Source organism: Pteropus vampyrus, unplaced genomic scaffold (assembly GCF_000151845.1).
Source record: "Pteropus vampyrus isolate Shadow unplaced genomic scaffold, Pvam_2.0 Scaffold177, whole genome shotgun sequence".
Classification (NCBI taxonomy): domain Eukaryota; kingdom Metazoa; phylum Chordata; class Mammalia; order Chiroptera; family Pteropodidae; genus Pteropus; species Pteropus vampyrus.
Genome location: NW_011888958.1, coordinates 306,197 through 330,721, shown reverse-complemented (window position 1 = coordinate 330,721; position 24,525 = coordinate 306,197). Strand labels below are relative to the sequence as shown.

The 24,525-nt window shown below is 44.1% G+C and overlaps 1 protein-coding gene across 4 annotated transcripts in view; it reads left to right on the top strand.

Annotated features, from left to right (window-relative positions):
* The window catches only part of IFT43 (intraflagellar transport 43), a 74,155-nt gene that overhangs the window by 43,124 nt on the left and 6,506 nt on the right, over positions 1-24,525 (top strand). For all 4 annotated transcript variants that reach the window (XM_011370831.2, XM_011370830.2, XM_023537029.1 and 1 more), the window contains 2 exons: positions 7,839-7,871; positions 8,529-8,575. In XM_011370831.2, the coding sequence (XP_011369133.1) occupies positions 7,839-7,871; positions 8,529-8,575 (80 nt within the window). The remainder of the gene's footprint in view (positions 1-7,838; positions 7,872-8,528; positions 8,576-24,525) is intronic.

The window sequence follows — 24,525 nt, the reverse complement described above, 5'->3', positions numbered from 1 at the left end:
AAGAAGTCAACAAAGAAAATATAAAGTAGGTGCAGAAAGTACACAGCTATAGCAAAATTTATAAAGGTGGCATTTGAAAATGATATGTTAGGGAAACTCTTCTTCCCAGGTGCTTTTCCTCCCATCCTTTCTCCCAGCAGGAAGAATAACAGAGCTGCTTCCACTCAGCCCCTTCATGCTGCGTTTATATTGCATGTTACTCGTTGCAACCTCTCTTTAAATTGTGGACTTAAGTAACTCAAAAGGAAAAAAGGAACCCAGGGAAAATTGATTTGTAGCCCCATAGTTCCTCCTAATCCCTGACCAATGTCAGTGTATATATATATATTTATAGAGTCGATGCCAACATGTAATCGCATCTTGTTCAAGTCTAATTGCTTACCCAGCCAGCTCTGATGCCATTCTCATTGCAGCCACCACTGTGTCTGTATTTCAGCCACACCAGGTCCCGGCTATTTTCTGAACACACCTGACCCTTTTATGCCTCCTACCTTTACTCAGTTTGTTTCCACTAGCTGGAAAAGCCTTCCTGTAGCCTTTCTGCCTGTTACAAGCCTACTCATCTTTCAGCTGGCAAGTCTTCTAGGAAGCCTCCCCACGGCTCACCCAATTGGCATGGCTAGTTCCCATGACATTTTGCTTACATCTGCCTCATATACGTACATTTTGTGTTCCTATAACTGTTTTTAGCTACGAAAACAGTTTTTATATTTTTCAACTCTTTTTTTCTCCTGATAAATAAATGTTCCTTTAGAGGTTAAATCAGAACAAAGATGTTATTTTTAATATGACCAGCAGGGGGCAAACTTCACCCAGGAATTGCCTTGTGATTCGCTGTACTTTCAACTTGAATAGGGCTTGGCAGTCTGCAGATAGAACATGGACATCAGTTTTCATCTCTCTGCTGGACACCTTGCTGGCAGTAGATAAATATGATCTAATATTACATAAAACCCTAAAGTGCCAAAATTTGGGTGTTGGGGAATTCTTGCTTGTCTTTAAAAGATGGGAGAAAATACAATACCTAAAATACATACTGGACACTCAACTTGTGAATGGCAAGAACTAGGGACCGAGAGGAGAGAGGGGACTTCAGCTTTCAGGAGAGCTTTCAGTCAGGAGAAATCTGTTGGCTGAGGAAGACTTTAGTTCATGAGAAATATCTGGCTTTTAATCAGTATTATGAGTATGGGGACATCTTAGAACAGATGTACCTCAGTTAACCAGTCTACTGCCTGATACTGAACGGACACGACCGCCAAGATTGCGGTTGCAAAATTTCACTCTGCTCAGATTTGGATTTACACTGTGAGGGCTCATTTGGTGGGTCATACAGTTTATAAAGTAGGGCCTCGGTTTGGGATGTGCTAGTGATGTGTTATGATCTGGACAGATTATTTCTTCTCTCTTGTGCCTTGGTACAATTTACCTCAGTGAGGTTTGGAGGCACTTATTCATTTTATTGGACATTTTTAAATTATGAAGGTAAAAAAACTCGAGAAAATGGCATTTTGATTTCTTCCAGAAGAATGACGCATTTTTAAAATGTAAGGTTTCTTTGGCTTCAGTTTAGCTGGTATCTTATTTCTGTTCTTCCCCTTGCCAGGTGTTTCTTTATGAATTTGGCCTCTGGCTACAGTTTCTTCTTTTTGTCATGGGAGGTCTGTGAGCTCCTTACTATGGCTTTAGCTTTTCTCTCACAGGCAACAAGTAGTAATAGTAACCGTTTATCCCAACCCTTCACATCCCTCTGCAGGTCAGAGGCCTTGGTCCGTGGGGGCTGGACTAGGAGAGGGTCTTCCACTGGGACAGCCAGGGCTCTAGATGCCTGGTACTTTGGTCTGTTTTAAGCCTGATCTGTCTTACAGCAGGGAGGTAAGTCTAGGGTCCAATATGTGCTGTGGATATTAAGAGACTTCAAGGACACTTCCCCCCATTTATCCCAGTTATGTCCCCTGCTAAAATAGGTTAACGGTGTCTAATTAACTACTGAACATTGTCATGCTGCATAAAGACAGCATCCTGGCTGTTCTCTGAGCCGTGGTACTTTATCTCCATTTAGATCTCTGCAGTATTCCATTAAACTCGAGAGAAACATTTTAACTGAGATGATGTCTACATTAGGGCTGCCTTTCACCCTTCAGCACGTAACCTGTGTAAGCAGCAGCTGAGGCCTCTGTCTGATACAACAGGGAGGATGGAGGAGGCAAACAGTGCAGGCGGGGAGGGTTTTTATGGTATAGCACACCTCTACCACTGAGCCCCAGCATGAAACCGAGGGTCCAAGATTCGGCGGTGGTCCTGTGTGGCTGCAGTCCCATGTGTGCCAGTGCCATCAAGCTTGTCCTTGGTTGACCAGATCGTGCCCATGGTGTGTCAGTGTGATCTCTAAATGCTAAAAGAAAAGAATCACATTTGAGTGGAAGAACTTAGAAAAAGAGGCTACGTGGAGGGGAAGGTGACTTGGCTACATGGAATCTCTTTTTTTGCCACAACACAAGCTGTCATGTTGTAAATAAAACATATGTAATCACATTTAACAGTTAAAGTAACATTAACTACCTGTCAGGCCTGACAAAGCTGTAGCACTACTATAAGTCAAAAGATATTCTCATCATGGAAAATATCAATTGGGTTTGAAGCAGAGTCTATAATATGAGCATTCCCCATAGTGTAGAACTGCCTGCATGTTCCTCTACTGTGTAGGGGTTAAGAACTGGCTTTGGTGTCACATAGCCCAGAGTTTGTTGTACGGCCTTACTTCTCTCTAGCTGCGTGACCTTAGGCACGTTACTGTACTTCTCTGAGCCCCACTCTCCTCATCTGTAAAATGGAGCACTTCTTAGAGTTTTATTGGACATTTTTAAATTATGAGAGTAGAAAACCTCTCAAGAAAATGGCATTTTGATTTTTTTCTTCCAGAGGAGTGATGCATAAGATAATGTGATAATTAAATTAAGAAAACATAATACTATGTATAATATGTTATGTAATGGTAATATATAAGTGAGAGACTATGATGACAGTGCCTGGCACCCAAATAAGCAAAATAAGTGTTAACTGTTTATCGACTAATAATAGCCTTTCATCAGCCTCCTATGACAGGCTTGTTGGGGCAGGGGCCTGAGGGTGGACTTTTCCCTGAGAGGTAAGGGCGATGTGTGAAGCCAAGAAGAAGAAACCGAGGGTGGGTCCTAGAGAACTGGGGTTGAAAACCAGGAGAGGACTGACTGGTGGAGTGTTGAGCCGAGGGACTGGGCTTTAAATAAAGATAGGGATGACGAGCCCACTCCCTTAACCTCGAAATCCTCCACCCAAGAACCTGATGTTTAAAGAACAGCTGGTTTACGTGAGGCTGAGTGTTTTTCGAGATTGGGAAAGAGCCACCGTGATAGCTGATTTCCTTTCCTGCGAAGTCACCAAGTGTATCACTTGCTGGAAAGCAGGAAGCCAGAGTGCCCTCATCCTGTCACCCCGTCTCCACAAGGTGGGAGGTGAGGGAGAACATTTACTCATTGTCCAGAGTGAAAGCTTCATTCTGCAAAATGGCCAAAGCAATCAGCAAGTGATGGAGTAGCTCTTAAAAAGAAACCTGGCATTTAATTAACTTTTCAAAGTGCTGGTTCAGCAACCTCTATGTTTTACATTTTGAATATTGAGCAAGCATCTCTAATCGGATCTGAATCGCTTCTGGGCCTGCCAGGGTGGGAAGTACCTGTCTAGCTTTTATGAACACCATGGAATCTTGTCTGAATTTCTAGATCGCCAACTCAGGATCACTCAGGACGAGGTTTAAGTCTATGAAACCTTCTTCCTGTTCCTCTCAGCCTGGCGGTCAAGTCAGAGTTCATTAACACTTGTGAGAAGAAAGCAGGCAACTCCGAAGGATAAGGTAGAAGGTTTCTATTTTGTGCTTAGCAACTGGAGAGCTCAGCCTACTATCTGAAATAAGGTTTAGGGCAGTGTTTCTCCTATATGTGACTGGGTCCCATTTCTAAAAATTACTACCTCAGGGGTCTGGGGTGAGGCCTAGCACATGGACACTGAAAAAGCTTCCCAGATGTGATTCCATGGTGCACCACTGGTTAAGAACTCCTGGTTTAAAGGCTTCTCCCCACCTTTTAATTCTGTATCTATACCATCCATTGCTTTCTGTAAGTGTGCAAAGTCAGGAATGGACTGTCTGCACAGTAAATCCAAATGGATGTGTGGGTGCCCTAGGGACATCTGGAAATCAGCAGTATCTGCTTTTAAAAAGCGTGGGGCAGTGCATTTGGAATCTAGGGATTCTCATCTCAGCCTCATCACTACCTCTGTGATTTGGGTGAAGCACAGGGCAGTGCCCAGTGTCCCCATGTATAATGGTGCCACTGAAACCTGTTTTACCTTTTTTTCCAGAGCTCAAGCTGAGCTAGTGTTGATAGACATGAAAGTATCTAAAGAGTACTGAAAGTGCCCTGAGTAAGACAGTCTCACAGTATTATTATAACTGTCAGGTTCCCAAACCCTTTAATAGCCACTTCTGGGGAAAGAGGCACATGAGCTGTGGGTGTAGTAAAAAACTATAGCCCAGGGCGGTGCTGACCACAGCTCTGCAGTCAGCCTCATGGGGCCGGACCTAGTCACACAGTTTCCTCAGAAGTATGTGAAGAAGAGATGACCCAGAACCCACAGTTCTCTACCTCCGCCGCCACCCTGCACAATCTGTGGGAGGCGGGACTGCGGCCCAAATCCTTCTCTGGTTACCTACCCTGGTGGGCTGTGCTAGACCAATTCGTTTTCATTTTTTTTAACCTATCACCAAACTATTTAAAAATACCCCACATCATGCTGGGTATGTGTGTATAGAAAACTAAAAAAAAAATTTATCTAGTACTTATCCTTAGTATTTGCAGTATACTCTTTTTTATACTTTTTTTTTTAAAGGATGAAAAAAAGAAAGGCTGGTGGTAATTTACTAAACTGATTTCATGTCTCACTAATGGGTCATGACCTGTAGTTTGGAAATCATCGTGCTAGATTCTGTGTCCTAGCACTGGTTTCTGTGTCACTGCATGACCTGAGATGCCTTTGGGGGCCAGGTAGATAAAGTAAGCCTTTGAAGTGGGGTTTTATTTCAGAATGGCACTTAAATTATATTACTGAGATACATATACAAATTATTTGCATGTTCACACTTCTATAGAGAAATATACACATCCCAGTTCTCCTAAAACATGCTTCCCACTTAGTCTTTTTTTGTTGTTTTCTCACTCTCGATAGCTGCATAGCTGCAGGAAATACTTTACTTGTCTCTTCATTTTGTAGGAAAACCAGCATTGCAGGTCGAATGATAACGAACTAGAACTGGCCCCCCAGTGCTCTGGCGGGCTGGGAGCGCAGGCTCACGGGGGCGGGGGCGGGGGCGCAGCCACAACTCAGCTTCCCCGAGTTTTCCATGTGGGAATGCAGGTCCAGTGTTGCCAGGCTTTGTATTTGAAGTATTTAGAAATTTGGATTTTTGTACAAAATCTCCCAATTTAGGCAACAGATTCATGTTAAAAGAGAGCAAATCAAAACCAAAATCAAAAGCAGTGTGGTTCAGTCCAAACTTACCTGCAAGCTAGATTTGCCTAAAAGTGGCCAACTTCAACAAAGGCAGGGTGTTCCTTGCCCTTTTCCCATCTCCTGAGCAGGAGGCTGTTGCACAGAACCTGTTGGGGGGCGGGGGTAAGTGAGGGAGGGAGAGGGAGAGGGAGAGAGAGAAAGACCACCACCTAAGGACATCCATGCCGTCCAACCTGAGGGCTCCATTTTGATCTTGCTTCTTCCCATGGGGTGCAGTAAGATGCGGGAGGCCCGCTGGCTCCCCCTAGAGTGAGAGAGAGCAGGATGTGGGCTCAGCAGCAATTAAGCCAAATATGAAACGCATCCCCTTTTTGGATGTTGAATGGATAAATGGCAATTAATCAGCTTTCCCCTGAAGATTAACATTATCATTATTGTTTCCTTCAGACAAAATCACCACTGCTTTTGCCAGGACACATTGCATAGGAAGGAACGATTCATTCGTAACCCCTAAGGGTAGTCAGAGCTGTATATGTCTCTTATGTACCAGCAAAGGCGCCGGCCTAGTGTCCCTGGCTTCTTTAATCCCATTACTTGCTGATCCCCATTTTCATCCAGGCCCTTCTACGTTGGTGACATATTGCTGAGTCATTTGGACAGTGTGTTTATGGAGTTCAGCTTCACTAGGACCATCAGAGGCAGCGAGCTGGGAGCAGAGCCTTCTCTCCTCCCACACAGACAGGAGGCAGCTTTGGCGGCTGCCGGGGCCTCTACGTTAGGGTTCCTTTGACTTAGAACAGCGTTGGAACCGACATCATCCAGCAATACCGCTGTGGCGACACCCCACACACCCCATCGTAATTTCCCTTCGGTGTCCTCCAACCGCCCATTCTGTCCCACTCGCCCTCCTACTCTTAGTAGTTCAGTCTGTTTACTTGGCCCGGGAGATCCTTCAGGACTTGTTCCATCCTGTTTCAAATTTCCCTACCCATCCTCTTCTCCCTCCCCAACTTCAGCCAAAATTCATTCAATTTTCCTTTCCTCTCTTTCCCTCCCCTCCCCTCCCCTCTTTCCCTGCCTCCTCTCTCTCCTCTCTCTCTCTCTCTCCCTCTCTCTCTCTCTCCTCTATTTCCTTTCTTTTCTTTCTCTCCCCCTCCCTCCCTCCCTTTCTTCCTCTCTTCCTCTCTTGCATAGTAGGTATAGTTTAAATTTCATGAGAAGAGTAGTATATTCAAACTTGGGCTTGATTTATGTTTATACTCTTTGAAGGGGGATTATTTGCATTTTGCAGGAATTGTTGTTTGGTTCCAAAGTCGCTCTTACTGTTGAGGGCCTTCTCATGCACCCTGCCTCCTGGCCACCCTTTGCCCCTGCTCGTCACGGTGATTAATTCCTAACTTAAAAGGATTCATAAAAAAATAAAATAAAAAGAACTCTTATTGTGGAAATGTTCAGACATACAGAAAAGTAATCACCACGTACCCAACACTCAACTTTAATAATCACCAGTATTCTCCAATCTCATTCAGAAGACTTAAGATCAGTGTTTCCCAGAGTGTCAGTCGTGACCTACTTGGATTAGAATTACTGGAAATTTGTTTTAGTGCATATTCCTGAGCTGTCCCTCTCCCAGACCAGCTGATCCAGACATCTCTGTGGCCAGGCCCAGCAATGTGCATGTGTGTCAAGCTTCCCAGATGGTTCTCATGCACGTTCAGGTTTGAGAGCCAGTGCCTTAGATGTCCGTTTTTTAAAACACACTTCCCGTTCCCATGGAATGTCTTAAGGACACTGCTCGCCAGCCTCACTCGGGGTTTCTGGTCCTCCGTGTGGAAGTTACAGAGATAGAGGCACTGAACCTGCAGCCTGAGCTGTGTGGCTGGCTCCTTCCTTCTTGTGCATGAGAAGTTTTGCCTATAGGGCAACAGCTCCAGGTGGGACCCAAAGCCTCAGTCCTAGGAAAGTGTTCTATAAATTGGTCCAATTATTTGTTGAAAGAAAGGAGGGCACCGTATCATCTATATCCACTTGAGTTTTAAGCTTCTCATCCAGCCTGCACTTAAATTCAACAATCTGATGTAGAGTTATGCTGAAATAAGATTATAAGACGGCATCACAGTGTCTAGTTCTCTCATGCTGGGTATGAGCCTTGGTCTATAAAAAGGAATCCAGGCAAAGCACTTGGGATATGCTAACTAGCCCCCGCTTTTGAAACGCCCCCTCTCCAACATTCCATGAGACTGTGCTTGAGACTAGTGGGTTCTCATAAACCTTGTCCTTCTTTTTTTCAGGTCAGGAAGGAAGGCTTCTGAAGAAATAGAAGAGTATGTTTCCAGTATTCTTATGGCATCCTGTGGTGACCTTTGTCAACAGTGCAGTCTTGGTAGTCATTACCTGTTCAGCCTTTGTTGGGCACAGCATTAAAATAACAGTAGGAATCTGGCTGTGCTCTGCGATTGGGTTATGCGCACGGAATCAAGGGTTTGGCTAATGCTGCTTCCTCAGCTGAGAGTCTGGACTCTGGCGTTGATGCCCATGTCATATCTCCCACCCTGCGTGGTTTTTAGAATTATATATATGTCCAGGTATCAAAGTGCTACCCACAGGTTCTGCTATATTGATATAGATGAGCAGAAGCAACAGCTTCTAAACCTAGCCTTCTCTAAAACTTATATCAGAAAGAAAGTTACCAGGTAAAGATGGCTTGTGAGGCGGGACTGCCGAGTGTCACACATCCGGGGGTGGGAGGAGCATTCGTGTCATAGTCTGTGATGCCACCCTGGAACGATGCGGCACGCAGCTTGGGCAGCCAGACGCGGCAAACCCAGTTGCCCAGTTAGGACTGAGCAAGTTGATGGAGAAATGTGGGTCCAGGGACTTTTTCGTCTAGGAGAAAGAATGGATACAATAGAAATCTGGGTTGTTTCTCTCTGTGTTTGAAACTCATTTTCTGTTTTCCTTTCTTTCTTTTTTGGGGGCAGTTACCGCCTCAGACAGCAGAGCCTGGATGGATTAGATGACGGAGGAGGTAAGATGTCCTCGGAGGAGGTCGAAGGCTTCCAGGGATGTCCAGGGCCCCAGAGCATTTCCTGGGCTACAGTTGAGGCACTGTTTGCTGCAGCCTTACTGAAAAGGTTTGCAGTGACCTCATCTGTGCCTTGCTAAGTGCTGCAGCCTCTGCCTGGAGTACCTCACTCCCTCCTTTATCCATTAACCCTCCTCGTCCTTCAGAACTGAGCTGAAGCATCACCTCCTCTAAAATGTCTTCCCTTCCCATCCCACTCGCTCTGTGGCTCAGCTGTTCTTTCTCTGTGCTCCTACAACCTCCTGGGCAATATTGTAACAACAGCAGCAGCAACAGCTAATATTTAGTAGGTGTTTATTATATATCAGGCACTGTTCTACCAGATTATAGATGTTAAAGCATTTAATCTTCACAACAACCCTTGGGATGCTGGTACTATTATTATCCCCATTTTATAGTCCACGAAACTAAACTACAGCAAGGTTAATAAGTTACCTGTAGTCACAGAGCTAGGTGACTGTCACACTTTAACTCTTTGTTGCCTTGATTGTTCTTCCTACTAGGCTCTAAGCTCCTTGATGGCAGACCCATTTCTTATTTATCTTCGCATCTTCAGTGCACAACACAGAGTAGTCAGTTAATGGCTGACGTTGTAGGGAGAAACAGCACTGTCGTTCAGTAGCCATGGCACAGATGAAGCCTTTATTCAAAACTCGAGAGAAAAGATAAAATTCGTGCGTACTTTTTACAAGAATCTTACTAGAGAGGAGATTATATTTGGGACCTAAATTATCGAAGCCTTTTTTTTAACCCACACGTTTACCATATTCACACTTTATTCTTTTGTGTAGAACTCAGTTTCCATCTGGTATCATTTTCCTTGTGCCTGAAAAACTTTATTTAACATTTTTTGTAGAGCAGATCTTCTGGCGACAAATTCTCTCAGCTTTGTTTGTCTGAAAATGTCTTTACTTTTTACCAGATATAGAATTCTAGACTAACAACTTTTTATTCCTTTTAGCACTTTAAATAGTTATTTCATGGTTCTCTGGCTTACATGATTTCTGATGAGAAGTCAGTGATAATTCTTTGTTGCCCTGTATGCAGTGTCTTTTTCTTCTCTGGCTGCTTTTAGGATTTACTTTATCTTTTATTTTCAGCAATTTGGATATGATGTTCTTTAGTGTAGTTTACTTTGTGTTTAGCCCACTTGAACTTCCGGAGTCTCTGGATTTATTGTTTTCATCAAATTCAGAGAATTTTAGCCATTATTTCCTTAAGTGTATTTTTCTCCCCTCTCCCTCCCCTGGGACTCCAACTACAGGTGTGTGGATTACCTCAGTAGAAGTTGCCACACAGGTCATTGAGGCTCTGTATTTTGTTGTTTTTTTTTTTTTCCCGTCTATTTTAAACTCTGCTCAGTTTGGATAGTTTCTATTGCTATGTTACTGATCTTTTTCTTTTATAACGTCTAATCTGCTGTCAAGCTTATCCAGTGACTTTGTTGTTTCAGATATTGTATTTTTTCGGCTCTAGAAGCTCCATTCAGTTCTTTCTATATATAGACATATCTATATTTATCTTCCATTTGTCATGTTTTTCTTTTTCCTTGATAGTAACCTTTATTGCAGCTCTTTTTAAGGTCCTTTTCTGCTAATTCTATCATCTCTGTCTTTTCTGAGTTTTTCAACTGAGTTTTCTTCTGGTTACAAGTCATATTTTTCTGCTTGATCAGTGGTTTTTTTGATTGGACGCTGGCTATTGTGAATGTTACTACGTTGAGTGTCTGGATCTTGCTGTCTTTCTTTAAAGACTGATGTATTTGTTTTGGTGGGCAGTCAGTGTGTTTGTCGATCAGCTCGATCATTTTGAGAATGTGTTAAGCTTTCATTAGCACAAGTCTAGCATTAGCCCCAAGCAGGAAGACTCTCCGGTGTCCCTGCTGAGAGCCTGGTTGTCGGCAAGGACTTCCCACGGGCCTGGGTGGAGCCGAGCCCCTCCCGGTGCCATGCGCGCTCTGGGGATTGCTCGGCTTGCACCTTGCTGGTGGTAATTTTTTGCCCAGCCTTGTGCAATTTGACCCTGTACATGCACTGCTTAGTATGTTCTCAATCTATATTTCTGGAGCTCTTTCTCTACACAGCTCCCCGTCTCTCACATTCTGCTTCTCAAATTCCAGCCACCTTAGCCCTCTAAACTTTGACCTCTGTCTCCTCAACTCAGTGAGACCTCCTTGCTCTACTAGGGGTTCCCCTTCACAGTGCCAGCACCCAGGAAGTACCTCTAAGCAGAAAGCCAAGGTGACGGCAGAGCTCACTTCATTTATTTCCTTTCTCTTGGGGGTCACAGTCCTGTGCTGCCTTGTCCACTGTCTGAAAACAGTTGTATATGATACTTTTTTAGTTTTCTAATTGTTCACAGCAGTAAGACAAGTCCGGTACCAGGGACTCTCTCATGGCTAGAAAGGAGTCCTAAAGCTTTCTATTAACTCACCTTTGCACACAACTACAAAGTGAAGGAGAGAATTAAATGTGTCAAACTTGGATGATTACTTGTGCTTTAGCTACCTCACAGGATTGGGGCAAGGGTCATATAGGACACTTGTGGAATATTCTGGGATGATGGCTAAAAGGCAGAGTCTCAGGCCACCCACAAAGCAGAAGCTGGCGTTGGGGCCCAGGGATCTGCATTAATTTAAATAAGCTCCCTGGATTACTACTGTTTAGTACACTGAAGTTTGACAACCATGCTATAGTGCTTCTGAAGCCAGGACTCAGGACTAGAGAGGAAAGGAGTGTGTGAAACAGTTCTGCCTTATCTCATTCCAAAGGAGTTTTAAGGTGGAAAAGCAGTCGCTGGAGGTCAGGAATTCAGTCTGTATTCTCGGATTTAGTAAGAGCTTATGAGCATGCTCTCATCATTCTTTAGCACTTTTCTTTGCTTTTTCCAGTATCTCATGTTGACAACCTCATTTCTTTTTTGCCAGATGTCCCTCCTTAGCTCTACTAAACTCCTCCTAGCTGCCAACCTTCTCCACCCACTGATAATTCCCAATGCCCTATTAAAGAAGGTATCCTGCATTTCTCTTCCCAAGATTTCCCAGACATGTACCTAGGATGCCCTCTGCTAGTGCTAAACTGGCAGCTGTGGTGGCTCAGTGATTGGTGGGTGCTGGCCACACTGTTGGCCTGCCCGTCCTCACCAATTGTCAGTTGCTTCGGCCATTGGTTGCATAGGGGCAGCAGGGTCACCATCCAGGAAGATGTGCCAAAGGACTCGAGAAGGCAGGACCCCTGCCAGACAGTAACAAAGCTATTAGGTGGTCGAGGAGTCATAGGCATGGAAATCATGATGCTGATCACTGAGGCGCTTATTAAATTTATGGTCTACAGAAGGTTTGCTCAACTGGTATTCTTCTGTAGGCCTCTCCACATGCTGCCTTGGACCTCTTTCCATCTCCCTTTAGAGGACTTCTGAAATCTGCCTTTCTCTATTTTTTTTCAATGTGTGAAAATGCTATATTCCAAGGAGTAACTGTTAAATGTTGCAGCAAAACCTTCTGCGTACTACAGTTCACACACATCGTAAATGCATATTATTAGAAGGTTGTGATGGCTGCCAACAATTAGAATCAAATTGCTGCAGCTTTAAGCAGTTTTATAGGCTGTCTTGTCCAAACCTATCATTTGTCATGTTAAGAAATCAAGACTTAGAGGTTATTATGCAAAATAGCAGAATGCATAGGGGACCGGGGACCCTCGTCTTCTGACTCCCAAACACTCTGCTCCTATACCATGGTCTCCAGCTATATCGCCACCATCACCACTCATTACCAAACATTTACCATGTGCCAGCCACTAAGCCTAGTGTTTTACTTTTTTTCCTCATTTAACTCTCAAAACAAATCTATGGGAAAATCTTTAAAAATCAACTTTCTGTAGGTCTAATTTACGTGCAATAGAGTGCATCCATTTAAAGTGCACAATTTGAAATTCGAGCAGACATATATGTCCTGTGAAAACACCGCTACAGAACACTTCCATCACCCCCAAAAGTTTCTCATGCCACTTTCTAGTCCGTCCTTCCTCTGCCCCTATCTCCAGGCAACTACTGATCTGTTTTTGTTGGTTATTTTTCTTTTTTTGTCATAATAGAGTGGTTTACCTTTTCTGGAATTTTATGTAAACTGAATCATATGTATGTATGCTTTTGTGTCTGGCTTTTTTCACTCACTGTAATGATTTTGAGATTCAGGTTGCTGCCTGTGTCATTCTCCTATTCATTTTTATTGATAATCATAGTATGGGCACACCACATTTTGGTTATCTATTCACCTGTTGAAGGACAGTTTGATTATTCATTATCCCCATTTTAAAGATGAGCAGACTAAGGCAAAGAAGAGTAATCTGGCCCAAGGCCACACAGCTTGTAGATGACAGCACCAGGGTTCGGAAGGCAGCCTGATGACCACCATGCCGCAGCCTACACAGCCCAGACCAGGGTTTGAATACAGGTCTTGACCCAAGTCCTTGCTCTAGGCCTCTGGGTCTGGCCCCCGGCTATGTTGGCATCTCTTTCCACAGGTAGGCTGTATTACTATCAGCTCCCAGGTGTGTAATACAGGGTGCCCAGCATGACCAATAGGATGCTTAATACAATTTATTTAAGGAAGGAAAGAAGAAAGATAACTATTTTTAGAGAATACCTCTAGTACTTTTTCCCCTTCATAAACTTGGAGTATGAAATTTGTGATTTGGCCTTTCTTTTGGCTCTGGAGTTTTGTCAGAGCATGCACTTGATTTCACCTTCTGGGAGGGATTCCTCTTCCTGGCGTAAATCTGTTGTCCATGCAGTTATGCCTGAAAAATGGGAATTCAGTTCATATGTTACACTTCACACTTGACTTAGTCCATTTCACTGTATGTGAATGTTTAGAATCCATTATGCAGTAGGAATTATATGTTACATATAACTAATTTCTAGAATTATCTTTGCTAGAATTACTTTTCTAGAATTACTTGGTTGGCCAGTGAAGTCTACTCCTTTGAACTTAGCTAGTGGCGAGGGAGACTCCGTGAGTGATTGCCCCGATCACCCCTGGACACTCATTCAGCAGTGACATTAAACAGATCTTTGGGCACCTGTAAGGGAACTTACTGGTTCCCTTAATAAAATCACACCTAGGTTTTGTGAGGTAATCAGTGCAAGGGGCATGTCATCTAGGAAGGGGCAGATAGTTTCTCTCTACTTGGTAGGGATAGGTGATTGGGAGCAATCTCAGAGGAGGAAATGAATAGAAATGAGGATCTAAAGTCTGCGCCCCCCCACCCCCAGGCGGCTGGTCTCCTTCCACCGCCAGCCTTGTTGAGGAAAGCCAGCAGGTTTTCGTACAGTGCCTCCTGTGGCCAGAACTGCTCCAGATGCTGGAGATAGTGGTAAGTAGCATAGTCCTTGCCCTCCAGGAGCTTTTTATCTAGTGAGATACCCTCCCTTCTTTTATAGAGCCATGTCACACAATATATTTCTCATCATTCAGCCTCTCTGACTTCACTCTTGGTACATGTTGCTGCTTCTTCCCTGGGGAAGATGCCTAGGGAGAGAAGAGAAACTCTTCTTTCCCTCTGTTGATGTCTCTGGTTTCCGAGGGAAGAGATCTGACAAACAGAAGAAAGGAGCTTTTAAGATAAGGTGTATTTTTATAATGAGAAACAGAGAATGAGTGATATTTAAAGGTGGTTTGGGGATCTGTTGGTCAACCAGAATGTATTGCATGGGGGCTGTTTGCAAGACTGTGGCAGGCTACAAGCTCAAATGCCCTTAGGGGCCAGGCAGATAATATAAACACATGAAACAGCAGAAATATACAACAGTAAAGAATGGCGGGGTCTGTGGTGAACCCAGACAGGAGATGGCGCAGTCTAAAAGTTTTCAAATTCGTATGTCAAAAAAATGACAGAATTTTTAAAAATCACTTCATAAATAGAATAAAATGCATCTGCCAGTTGGATTAGGCCTTTGGGAAGTGATTTGCAAATCTTTTGTAAGACCTTGTAGGGCTGTGCTCTAAAGAACGCAGGACTTTGTTGGGGAGACAAAGCATAAAAGATAAAAAGCACTGTAGGAGTTAAATAGCTAAAACAACAGTATAATGATGGCAAAGGCAATGCTGTTGCTACATTGGTGATTTACTTTATTTAGGCTCATGAGTTTAGGAGAGGAAGTGATCCTGATGGGCTAGAGGCACTTCAGGAAGAAAGAAGGACTTGTGCTGGGTCCTGAGGGATGGATAGGATGTGGTCAGGGAGAAAAGAATCAGAAACCTTCCAAGGCAAGTTGCTTAGCATAAGGAGAGACTCCACATGGAGGGTGAATAAGTAACTAGAAGGAAAGCTGGTTCTGCAGAATTAAGCCCTGATTCTGGTCCATTCTCAACTACAGATACTCAATATCCCCATATAAACTGCCTTTACTGAAGTTTGAAGACTGCTAGTCATCTAATTTGCTGCTGATTCTAGGTGGAATCACAGCTAGAGCTTCTTTCTGATAAGTTAGGGTTCATGATTATAGAGAATAACTGAGAATGATAGACAGCCTAAACCTCTAAGTGACCTCAGGGTCCCAAAATTGTAGGATGGTAAAACCGATCTTTTCTATTTAGATGACATAATCATTTGAATTCTTGGAATCAAGTTTCTGGTTTGCTCAAAGACTTTTAAACTTACTCTGTAATGGAAAGTTATGTGGTGTTAGAGAAAGAACATCAGGTCTAAAAATAGGATCTACAAGTGACTTTGGGTAAGTCAATCCATTCAACTCATTCATTTAACAACCATTTGTTGAATGCCTACTATGTGTGATACATGGGGCTGGGCACTGAGGATATGATGGTGAATAAGACATTCTTAGTCTTTACCCTCATACAGTCCAGTCCTGGATATAGGGAGTAAACAAATAGTCACACAACTAAATAAGGATGAGTTGCAATTGAGTCCACTGACGGAAGTGTACAGGGTGCTTTGAGAGAGAATAATGTAAAGACCTGATTTGGATTGGGTGGCGAGGGAAAGCCACTCTGAAGAAGTGACTTTTAAGCTTCAACTTAAAGGAGGAGTAGAGTTGTCAGCAAAGGAGGGTAGAAGTTGGGGGTGGGGGCTCGGGGGACCCTGGTAGAGGAGACAGCAGGTGCAAAGTCATGTCACCTCTCTAACCCGAGAAGCGGTTCTAGGCCTGTTCGGTCTCTTCCAGTTCTAAAATCCAGCTCTCAGAGTATGAACTCTGGATAGAATGTAAAACTTTAATGAAGACTATTGAGAGGTACATAAATGGGAGGAAAATTCTTTATCTTTAAAAAAGATGAGCAATATTCAGATTGAGGCGATCTCTGAAAACACAATTAGATATGGACTCAACTTTCACTTTACCTCAGAGCTAAATTCAAGTTAAGAAGAAATTTGCGAGCCCCAAAATATGGCTTTAGAAAGCGGAAAGTCTCTGAAAACAGGAGCTTAAAAAAAAGATTAGATCTTTCTGGCGTGTAACCATTGCATCATAGTGTAACCCAGGACTGTGGGTGGAATAGTCACTCCCTCTCCCTGGCAGCTCCTAGTGCCTCTTGGGCAGGCTTCATCCCCACCAGAGAGGGGGCTGTGCTCTTTGCATCCTGAGGTCCAGTTTTGACAGACTTGAATACCTCAAAACCTTAGCAATAATAAATCCTTATGGCCAACCAAAGAGTGTTTAATTCCTAACGGACAAGCTGAGTTGAGCCACTTCTTGCCAGGGGCAATTGGGGACTTAATTCTGTAAGTGTAGCAATCTGGATGATCTGAGAGCCCTGAGTTTAAGGGTAATTGCTCAATTTTCTATCCATGTCAACAGGGAAAATGGTAAAAGTGGCTGAACACAGCCAAGCAATGAGGCTGGATGAGATGTGAGATGCTAGACTGTCAGTGGAATTAGAAAAATGCTATCTGTAGAGACCTATCACTCAGTCGCCCCTCTGCTCCTCTTCTCATTCATCTCTGTCTGCTGGCTTTCTAACTCTTTTGGGGTCTTTCTCATTCTTTTCTTAATCCTTTCACCACATCTTTCACCCATTCTCCTGCAAATAGCAGTCACTCTGAGCCTAAACAGCTTTAATGCAAAAAAAAAAGGGAAAGTGAAAAGAATTCTTTAAGTACAGACAAACTGGAACCCTGATGTTTCAATTCCTTTCTCTCGCTGAGTAAGAATGTTCCATTATGTTGGCGTTCTTTCCTTAGGCTTAATATGGGACTTCTTAAGTGATCCCTAAACCTAGTTCCTTTGCTTCCCTAATTTTTTAAAACTATTCTAACCAGCATTGATTTTTTTTTTTTTATTAAATAATGTTCCTTAAAATCAATTTGTTTTTTCTAAATTTCAAGTCACTGGGACTAGATGTTAAGGTCTTTCTAAACCCATTCCTCTCTTCCCTTCCCTGATACAAGCACACACAGGGACTCCTTTTAGCTAAACATATCCACAGCAGGAACGGGGCAGGGGTGGGGTGGGGAGGGATGGGACGCACTGGTCCAAGGGTTAGCTGTCCTCTCTTTTGTCTCTGTTTTGTTAAGCTGTATTGTCTTTATAGGGTATTGGGTAAGAAGGTTGAAAAAGAAGTCAGTCTTGTAGGAAATGGTATTGATACTGCGAGTATCACCATTTTATAGAGGAAGAAATTGAAGCCTTGTGAAGTTAAGTAACTGACAAGTCTCATGGCTAATAAGCGTGATGTGCTGGGTAAATACAGCTGTCCCCCCCTTACCCGCGATTTCACCTGTGGTTTCAGTTACCCACAGTCAACCATGGTCCAAAAGTATTAAATGGAAAATTTCAGAAATCATAAGTTTCAAATTGCACACTATTCTGAGTAGCATAATGAAATCCCTCTACATCTCACTCTGTCTCTCCCAGGATGTAAATTATCCCTTTGTCCAGCATACCCATGCTGTATACACTGCCCACCCATTTGTCAATTAGTAGGCATCACTGTTATCAGATCAGTTATCAAAGAGAGAGACCACATTCACATAGCTTTGATTACAGCATATTGTTAAAATTGTTCTATTTTATTATCTGTTGTTGTTTATCTCTTAACTGTGCCTAATTTATAAATTAAACTTTTTCATAGGTATATATATATAGGGAAAAACATAGTATATATAGGGTTTGGTACTATCCACACTTTCAGGCATCCACGTATCCCCTGCAGATAAGAAGTGACTTCTGTATTTAACAACTGGCTTTCCAGGGGGAAAAGTCCTCATTGGTGGTGTCTGCTGATTTCTGTGGTGTAAATACTCCCACCACTGCTGCTTTCAAGCTACCAACATAACATCGCTGACGACAGAGCTGGGAAAGGCTAGGCAGTAGTGCACTAGTGTATTGTATTTCCACCATACGGCTACATTAGATGTACATAATTTCAACAGCACCGATGAAGTAAAATGTAACATTTAAGAAGTGAGGTTTGAATATTACCTTTGTTTTTAATGTAATTTATTTAATTATAAGGGTTTATGATTTACTCTTTAGTAATGTTTAACTGCATGCAAAATTCCTAAAAATTTAGCCTTCGGTTCTTACGAGCCAGTATGAAGGAGCTCCTCCAGTGCAAGGTGGGGCTGGAATTCAGACATGGGCTTTGTGACTCCTAATCACCCTGCTCTCACTGCTTTCCTCTTTGCTCTCACATGTGGTGGGTTTGTTTCTCAGTCCTGCTTGTTGAGAAAGCTTGTCTCTACTCACTTTTCTAGCACCCTGTTGCATATTTGCTCTCCTTTCCTGATCCTCAGATTGACCTGCTGGTCCATGTCCTCAGCTCTGCTGAACTTCTCACTGTGAAGTCTTGTCTAAAACATCCAGGCTGAGTTGAGAAAAGCCAGATACCAGGTCTTTCAAGTTCTGCAACATGAAACAGAATCTTCAGGTCTGATCATTCCTCTCTTTCTTGTTAAACTTTCTTTTCTATCAAATCCATTGAGACTGCTTTTAGATAATGAATTCTTGTGCCTATACCCTGATTCAGACATAGGCCAGAGTCTTAAACAGACCTCCTGCTCCATTGGCAGAGCTGGGACAAAGTGCTGTACGCCCTTAGTGGTGCGCTGACATCTCTAGGTCACACCAGACTTTCCAGACTTACTATCACAAACATCTCTTTTCCTGAAACATGACCGACAGTGACTTCTCTGGGTTTCGATTCTGTTTGTTCATGTGAGCAGTTTACTTACATGCCTCCATCTGAAGAGGTAGAATGGGAAGAATGCAAAAGGAAGTCTTGTGCTATGTATGCATGCATGTTGTAAATGAAGCAGGTCGTATTAACCTTCCTCCAGGAACACAGAGAGAGAGCTCCTACAGCAATCTGTCCTGCTATAGTCTGTTAGGAGGAATGTGATTAATAATAAATCATCCAGCATTAAGCACTGACACAAGTCAAAAGAGAGCTGGCTCTCCCCGAAATCATTACAGAGAGTGCGATATTTATTCTGTAGCTCCTTGATTCTGTCCTGATTGAATATAGAATACAAGATGAGGATAGGACAGAACCAATCCCATTTAGTTTTGTGAGACTGTCCTAGGTGTGACTGCAAACTGTTCCAGCTTTCTGGAAGAGGCACGGATACTTCGCCATACAGTTGTGAAGAGAGTGGATGGATGAGGAATGAGAGGAAGTGAGAGGACCTAAATGCAGACAGGCTCATATTGATGAGAACCACTGCCCAGGGAGATCGTAGACCACTTAGATTTTTATTTGACTAGAAAGAAATAGAGGCTCTGTGTTCTAGGATGTCTGTTTCAAAAGATGGATTCTACGTAAAGAGCCGTAATGTTCTCTGCAATGAGAAAAGGCAAAATAGAGTTATAGAGTTGCTCCAGATATTCTTCGTAACCAAACCACAGCAAGTTGTGGTCTGGGATGATTGGTGACCACGTGTTCTCCCAGATAGATGGCCGTGGTGCATTACTCAGTCTGAAGACCGACGGCCAGATACAGCTTAGGTGAGATGGGAAGGGCCAGGCATGTTTATGCATCCGAGATTGGACTTGGCACATCACTTAGCCCTCAGTTGGAGAACTCTTTTCCTTCCAACACATCACACATAGAAATTAGTTCCTAAAGAAGGGCCTGAGACAGCAAAAGCCAGAGAAAGCAGAAATCCTGGGGAAGGAGGGGTACAGGAGACCCTCTTATCCTAGTAAGAGATGAACTTGATATGGCCAAGTGGTAGATCTTCCTTTCTAGCTCTAGGTTCTACCAGCTTTCTAAAAATTCACAGATGCTCAGTGTGCGTGTGTGTATTCGTCTATATACACACACACACACGCAGGACACATATTGGGAATGTGATTCCTAAGTCCGTAAGTGTGGTTGACAGACTAGGTTTACCTGAAAGACCCTTTAAGAGAAAGCTCTTGAAAGATGATTACAGAATTGAGACACCATCATTTAAAAGCGCCCGAGGCAAACGCCTTTGAAAATTGTGGTAGCGAGGGACAGAGAAAGAACCACGCAGCCCTTGATTGTTGCGCGGCTCCCTCAGGACCCGTCCTCCCCTCCCCTCCCCCTCTGTTTCTCATCTGATAAGAGAGAGAGCAGCAGTAAGACTCCTCATCTATCTTATGAAAATCCGATTCGGAATGGCTCTGATCAAAACCAGCTGGCTGTCACCAGCAGTGGCCTTGCACGGAGGGAACTGCTTAGAAGCGTTGTGTGTGTGGGGGTGTCACGGGTGGCACCGATCAAAGTGGCATTTTTTTAATAAATATATATAAGGAAAACACAAAACTAAGGATTTAGAATAAAAGCAGTGTAGTTTGTCTTGTTTTTTTGAGCATAACACGAAGAGGATGAAATAGAATCAGATATGCCTGGTTTCTAACATACTTCTACTGGTGCCTCTGAGAAGGTGTTTTCTGTCACATTAATACCGTGTCACTCATCTTGGGTCCTATTGAAGAGAGTGGAGAGTTCCTCAGTTTCTATTCCTTCCAGCCACTTCGTTCCTCATCATTTTTAAAGTCTTTTACCCCTGCTTGTCCTTAACGTATCTCCACAGATCAAAGCTGGGATCACCTCGAAGTTCTGAGAGCTGCTGGAATGGTGGGGAACATTCCTATGCATTGTTCTTTGTTTCTTTCAACTGTCAGTAGCCAGTGATGCATGCTCCGTAGAGGTCACACCAGCAGGCGACACGGGGCTCCTCCCAGTGTCAGGCTTCTGGGGTCTTTCCCTCTAGAGCAGTGGTCCCCAACCTTTTTAGCACCAGGCACCAGTGCTCCTATGAGAATCTAATGCCTGATGATCTGAGGTGGAGCTGAGGCGGTGATGCTAGCGCTGGGGAGCAGCTGCACGCACAGATGAAGCAAAGCTTGCTCTCTCACCCACTGTTCACTTGCTGCTGTTCGGCCCGGTTCCTAACAGGCCATGGACTGGGACCGGTCTCTGGCCCGGGGTTGGGGACTCCTGCTCTAGAGAACCCTTGTTGGGGTGCACTTGTCTCTCGTTATGCTACCTTTGAAGTTCTTGAAAGGCTCAAGCCTGGTTGACGACCATGGCCAATACAGATTCTTATACATACAGCACTGGGTGGACATGGGGGATGGGGAATCTCATTCTGGGGTGTTTCATTCATGGCTCCTTCAGAAAAGCACTAACATCCCTGTGGGTAATGTGAGATCAGGCTTTCACACTCTGTGTTATACCACGAGCTGAGTTGCCACTCTTAGCAAAGCCCCTTGTCTGCTCATAAACCAGCCAGCATCACACTGTACTGAGGCCTGGCTTATCTCAGAGACTGCAGTCAGTCCAAGCCTTCCTCTCCAACCTGTTGTCAACCTGGGGAGTCACCACAGCTTGGGAGCCATGAGGAACAATCATTTTGATCTTCTTAAGGCCTGTGATCTCTTTCCCTGGCAGCATTAGCAGAGGGTCCATTGGACAGGAGCATGGAGGCATTTCAGCATACGGAACAGATGACCCTCCCCCACCCCCACCCCTCCACAGGCTGGCACCTCAGGACGGGGCATCTCTTCTTTCTGTCTCTCTGTCACACAGTTCCTCGGGAACCTGCTCGTGCACAGTTCCCAAGCAGACACTCACTCTGTTGCATCTTGGATCACGCCCTTTGCTCACGGTCAGTCCTGAACTCAGCGTTTGCAGTGTGGCTCTCTAGCCAACATCACAGTTTTCAGGCCGTTTCCTCCCATATGCGTTGCCACTCTCCACCCCTGCCAGTAACAAGTACAGGCTGGACCCCGCTTGAATCAGGCGAAATCACAGAAGATGAGTCTTTATAAAGCAGACCTGCCAGGGACCTGCAGGCAGGTTTTTGTCCTTTGCACCCTGACTGAGGGAGCGCAGGGGATCGATGGTGCTGGGCCCAGGCTCACTGGGGAGCTCCTCTGAGACCGTCTCTCTCCCTTGTTCCTTCGGGCGTTTGAAGCCTGTTGCCTACTGCTTTCCTCCTTTCTTCTTCCTTTTAAAAAATTCTCCATTTTTTTTTCACTTAGAAAAAAAAATTATTTATACGATTGAGATCCACTAATTAAAGCCATTTTCTGGTATTTGGTTACTGGAGCGTTTGATGTCTCTCTGACAAGACCATGAAATGCATGGAGTGTCCACAGGGACAGAATTTGCTGAACACGGCTCTTTGTAAATGAGGGGACACAGTGTCGCCGCAGCTCATGAATATGAAACGCCCATGATGCCACCTCAGTGGACTTGGGAACACAGATGAATCCTGTCATGTGCTAAATGAGACCAATTTCTTTCACTTAACTTCATCTTCAATCAGACCTTCTTCCATTTGCCTGTTTAAAATTCCCCATACGTGATGCAGAAGGTAACGGCATTCAGTAAAACAAAGTTTTGCAGCTGCACAGAAAAATTATAATGCTCTCTGGTTTAAAGTTGCCATCATCTAAAGCCGTGGACATTGTTTCCTTTCGCTTATGAGCTCTACTGAGGTCTGTTGACTTTGGGCACAGACTTAGGGGGTTGTCTGCACCGCTCTTATTGGGGTGTCCTTAAGCAGCATGTCCAGATCTCTTTTATGTGGATTGGTTATTGAACTTGGCTGTGAATGGCGGATGCGAGCCCTTAATGGCCCGTGGATGCTTTGCGGTGGCCAGGGCACTGAGTGGGAAGGCAGCTCTGGGAAGAGATTGTGTGTAAGGCTTTTGCTGTCAGGAGCTCAGTTAGTGAATGAAGTGAGAGGGACAGATGTTGCCAGTAAGCACCCAAGGAAGCTGACAGGCAGGCCAGCCACTTGTGTTATTTACTAAGGTGCCAAGGTGAGAAAGTAGTGGGATTTAAAAGTCTTTATGTATCTCTAGAAACCCATCTGTACCTGACCAGGAAATTCCATTAGGAAATCCCCAACCAAGAAAATCAGCAGAGTAGAACCTAGAGGGACACACAGAAGAGGGGCTCCCTGTGGGACCCAGGGGCCAGATTGGGGTCCCTCATTGTTCTTTCCTTCCTATAGGACTTAAATGCACACTCCAGGTGAGGAGCCCGAGTGATGCCCAGAGTGTACTCATTTCAAGCTGGGAATTTCCAGTCTAGGAAATCACTTTCTGTTCTAGTTGTACCCATACTGGCAAACAGCAGCTGGATTTGACTGCAGGCTATTGCAAGAGGCGTCTCATAGAAAGCTGGGGCCAGCTTCATAGGAAGAAGTGGGCAGGCTTCTACTGTCAGGCCACAGGGGCTGAAAAGCATCCCTCTGGAACTATACTGGGTAGTTAGCATTTTAGTGCACAGGTGTGATGGTAACATCTGTAATGAATGTGTTCCAGGGCAATGGCAGCTTCTCACATCTTTGAAACTTGTGACTGATCCTACTGGTGTTCCCATGTGTTTCATTCTTTATTTCTGTGGTTTCATCTGGTAGTTGGTTTGTTGGGTAGATCTGTTGGCAGACCAGTATTCTGGTATCATCGTGGGTTTTCCATTTGGCAATAATCTTTTTCTTTGAAATAGTTCTTACTGTCGTTGCTGTGCATTAACAAGCCTTTACTGGAGGCTCCCAGAAAGTGGATTATATAGTGGGACACACTAGAGATCCAAAAAGCAAGAAACAAGGGGAGGCTGGTGAAGAGCAGTGACCCAGCTTCAGGATGGAGGCACATATGGACCAAATTTGAGCGACTCGTCCTCTCTAACTTTGCCCCTCTCATCCACTGTTTCTTGTATATGTGCAGGCCTTTTCCAGCAGGAGCAGCTCTCAAGTGAGGCACAGCCTCTGCTAGGATGTTAGCAAATCCAGGAAGTATCCAAGGATTGCTCTTGGTTGTTCTTGTGAAATGAATTCTACTTAGGCACTTTAGGGTTTGGTAGCACTTGGAACGATAATTGGAACGATATAGAGAAGATTGACATGGCTCTTCCGTGTATGTGACTTTCATATTTGAAGGGCATCTGTTGATTCAGTTCTTTTCAGTTGTCCTTTGGTTTGCCAGTCCTTGGGAATGCAGAAGTGATCAAGATGTGGTCTTTGCCCTCAGCTAGTTTACCATCTAAGGGGCAGGCCTAGGGCCAATTTCACTGACCTCGAATGCAGAATGATGGAAAGACGAAGTAAGAAGCTCTGAATTCTGCCTTTTGGATTCTGAGATGATTGACAAAGAAAGGGAAGTGCATTTTCCTTCTCTGCTCATTTTTTTTTTAATGTATAGACTTTTCCATGCTTAGTCCATCTTGGTTATGCCTTCTTGTACCTCAGAAGGTCAGAAGGGGTCTTGCGTATAACAGGTGCCCAGGCCATGTTTCCTGGCTGGTTGATGCAGGCCCTTCCTCACCTGGCAGCAGACACCTTCTCTCCTGCCTCACCCCCCATGTCACTCTCCCCTGGGCCCTACCTGCCAACCACACTGGGCTTCCTTCAAAAGTTTCTTAAGTGTTTCGAGTTACTTGTCACCTC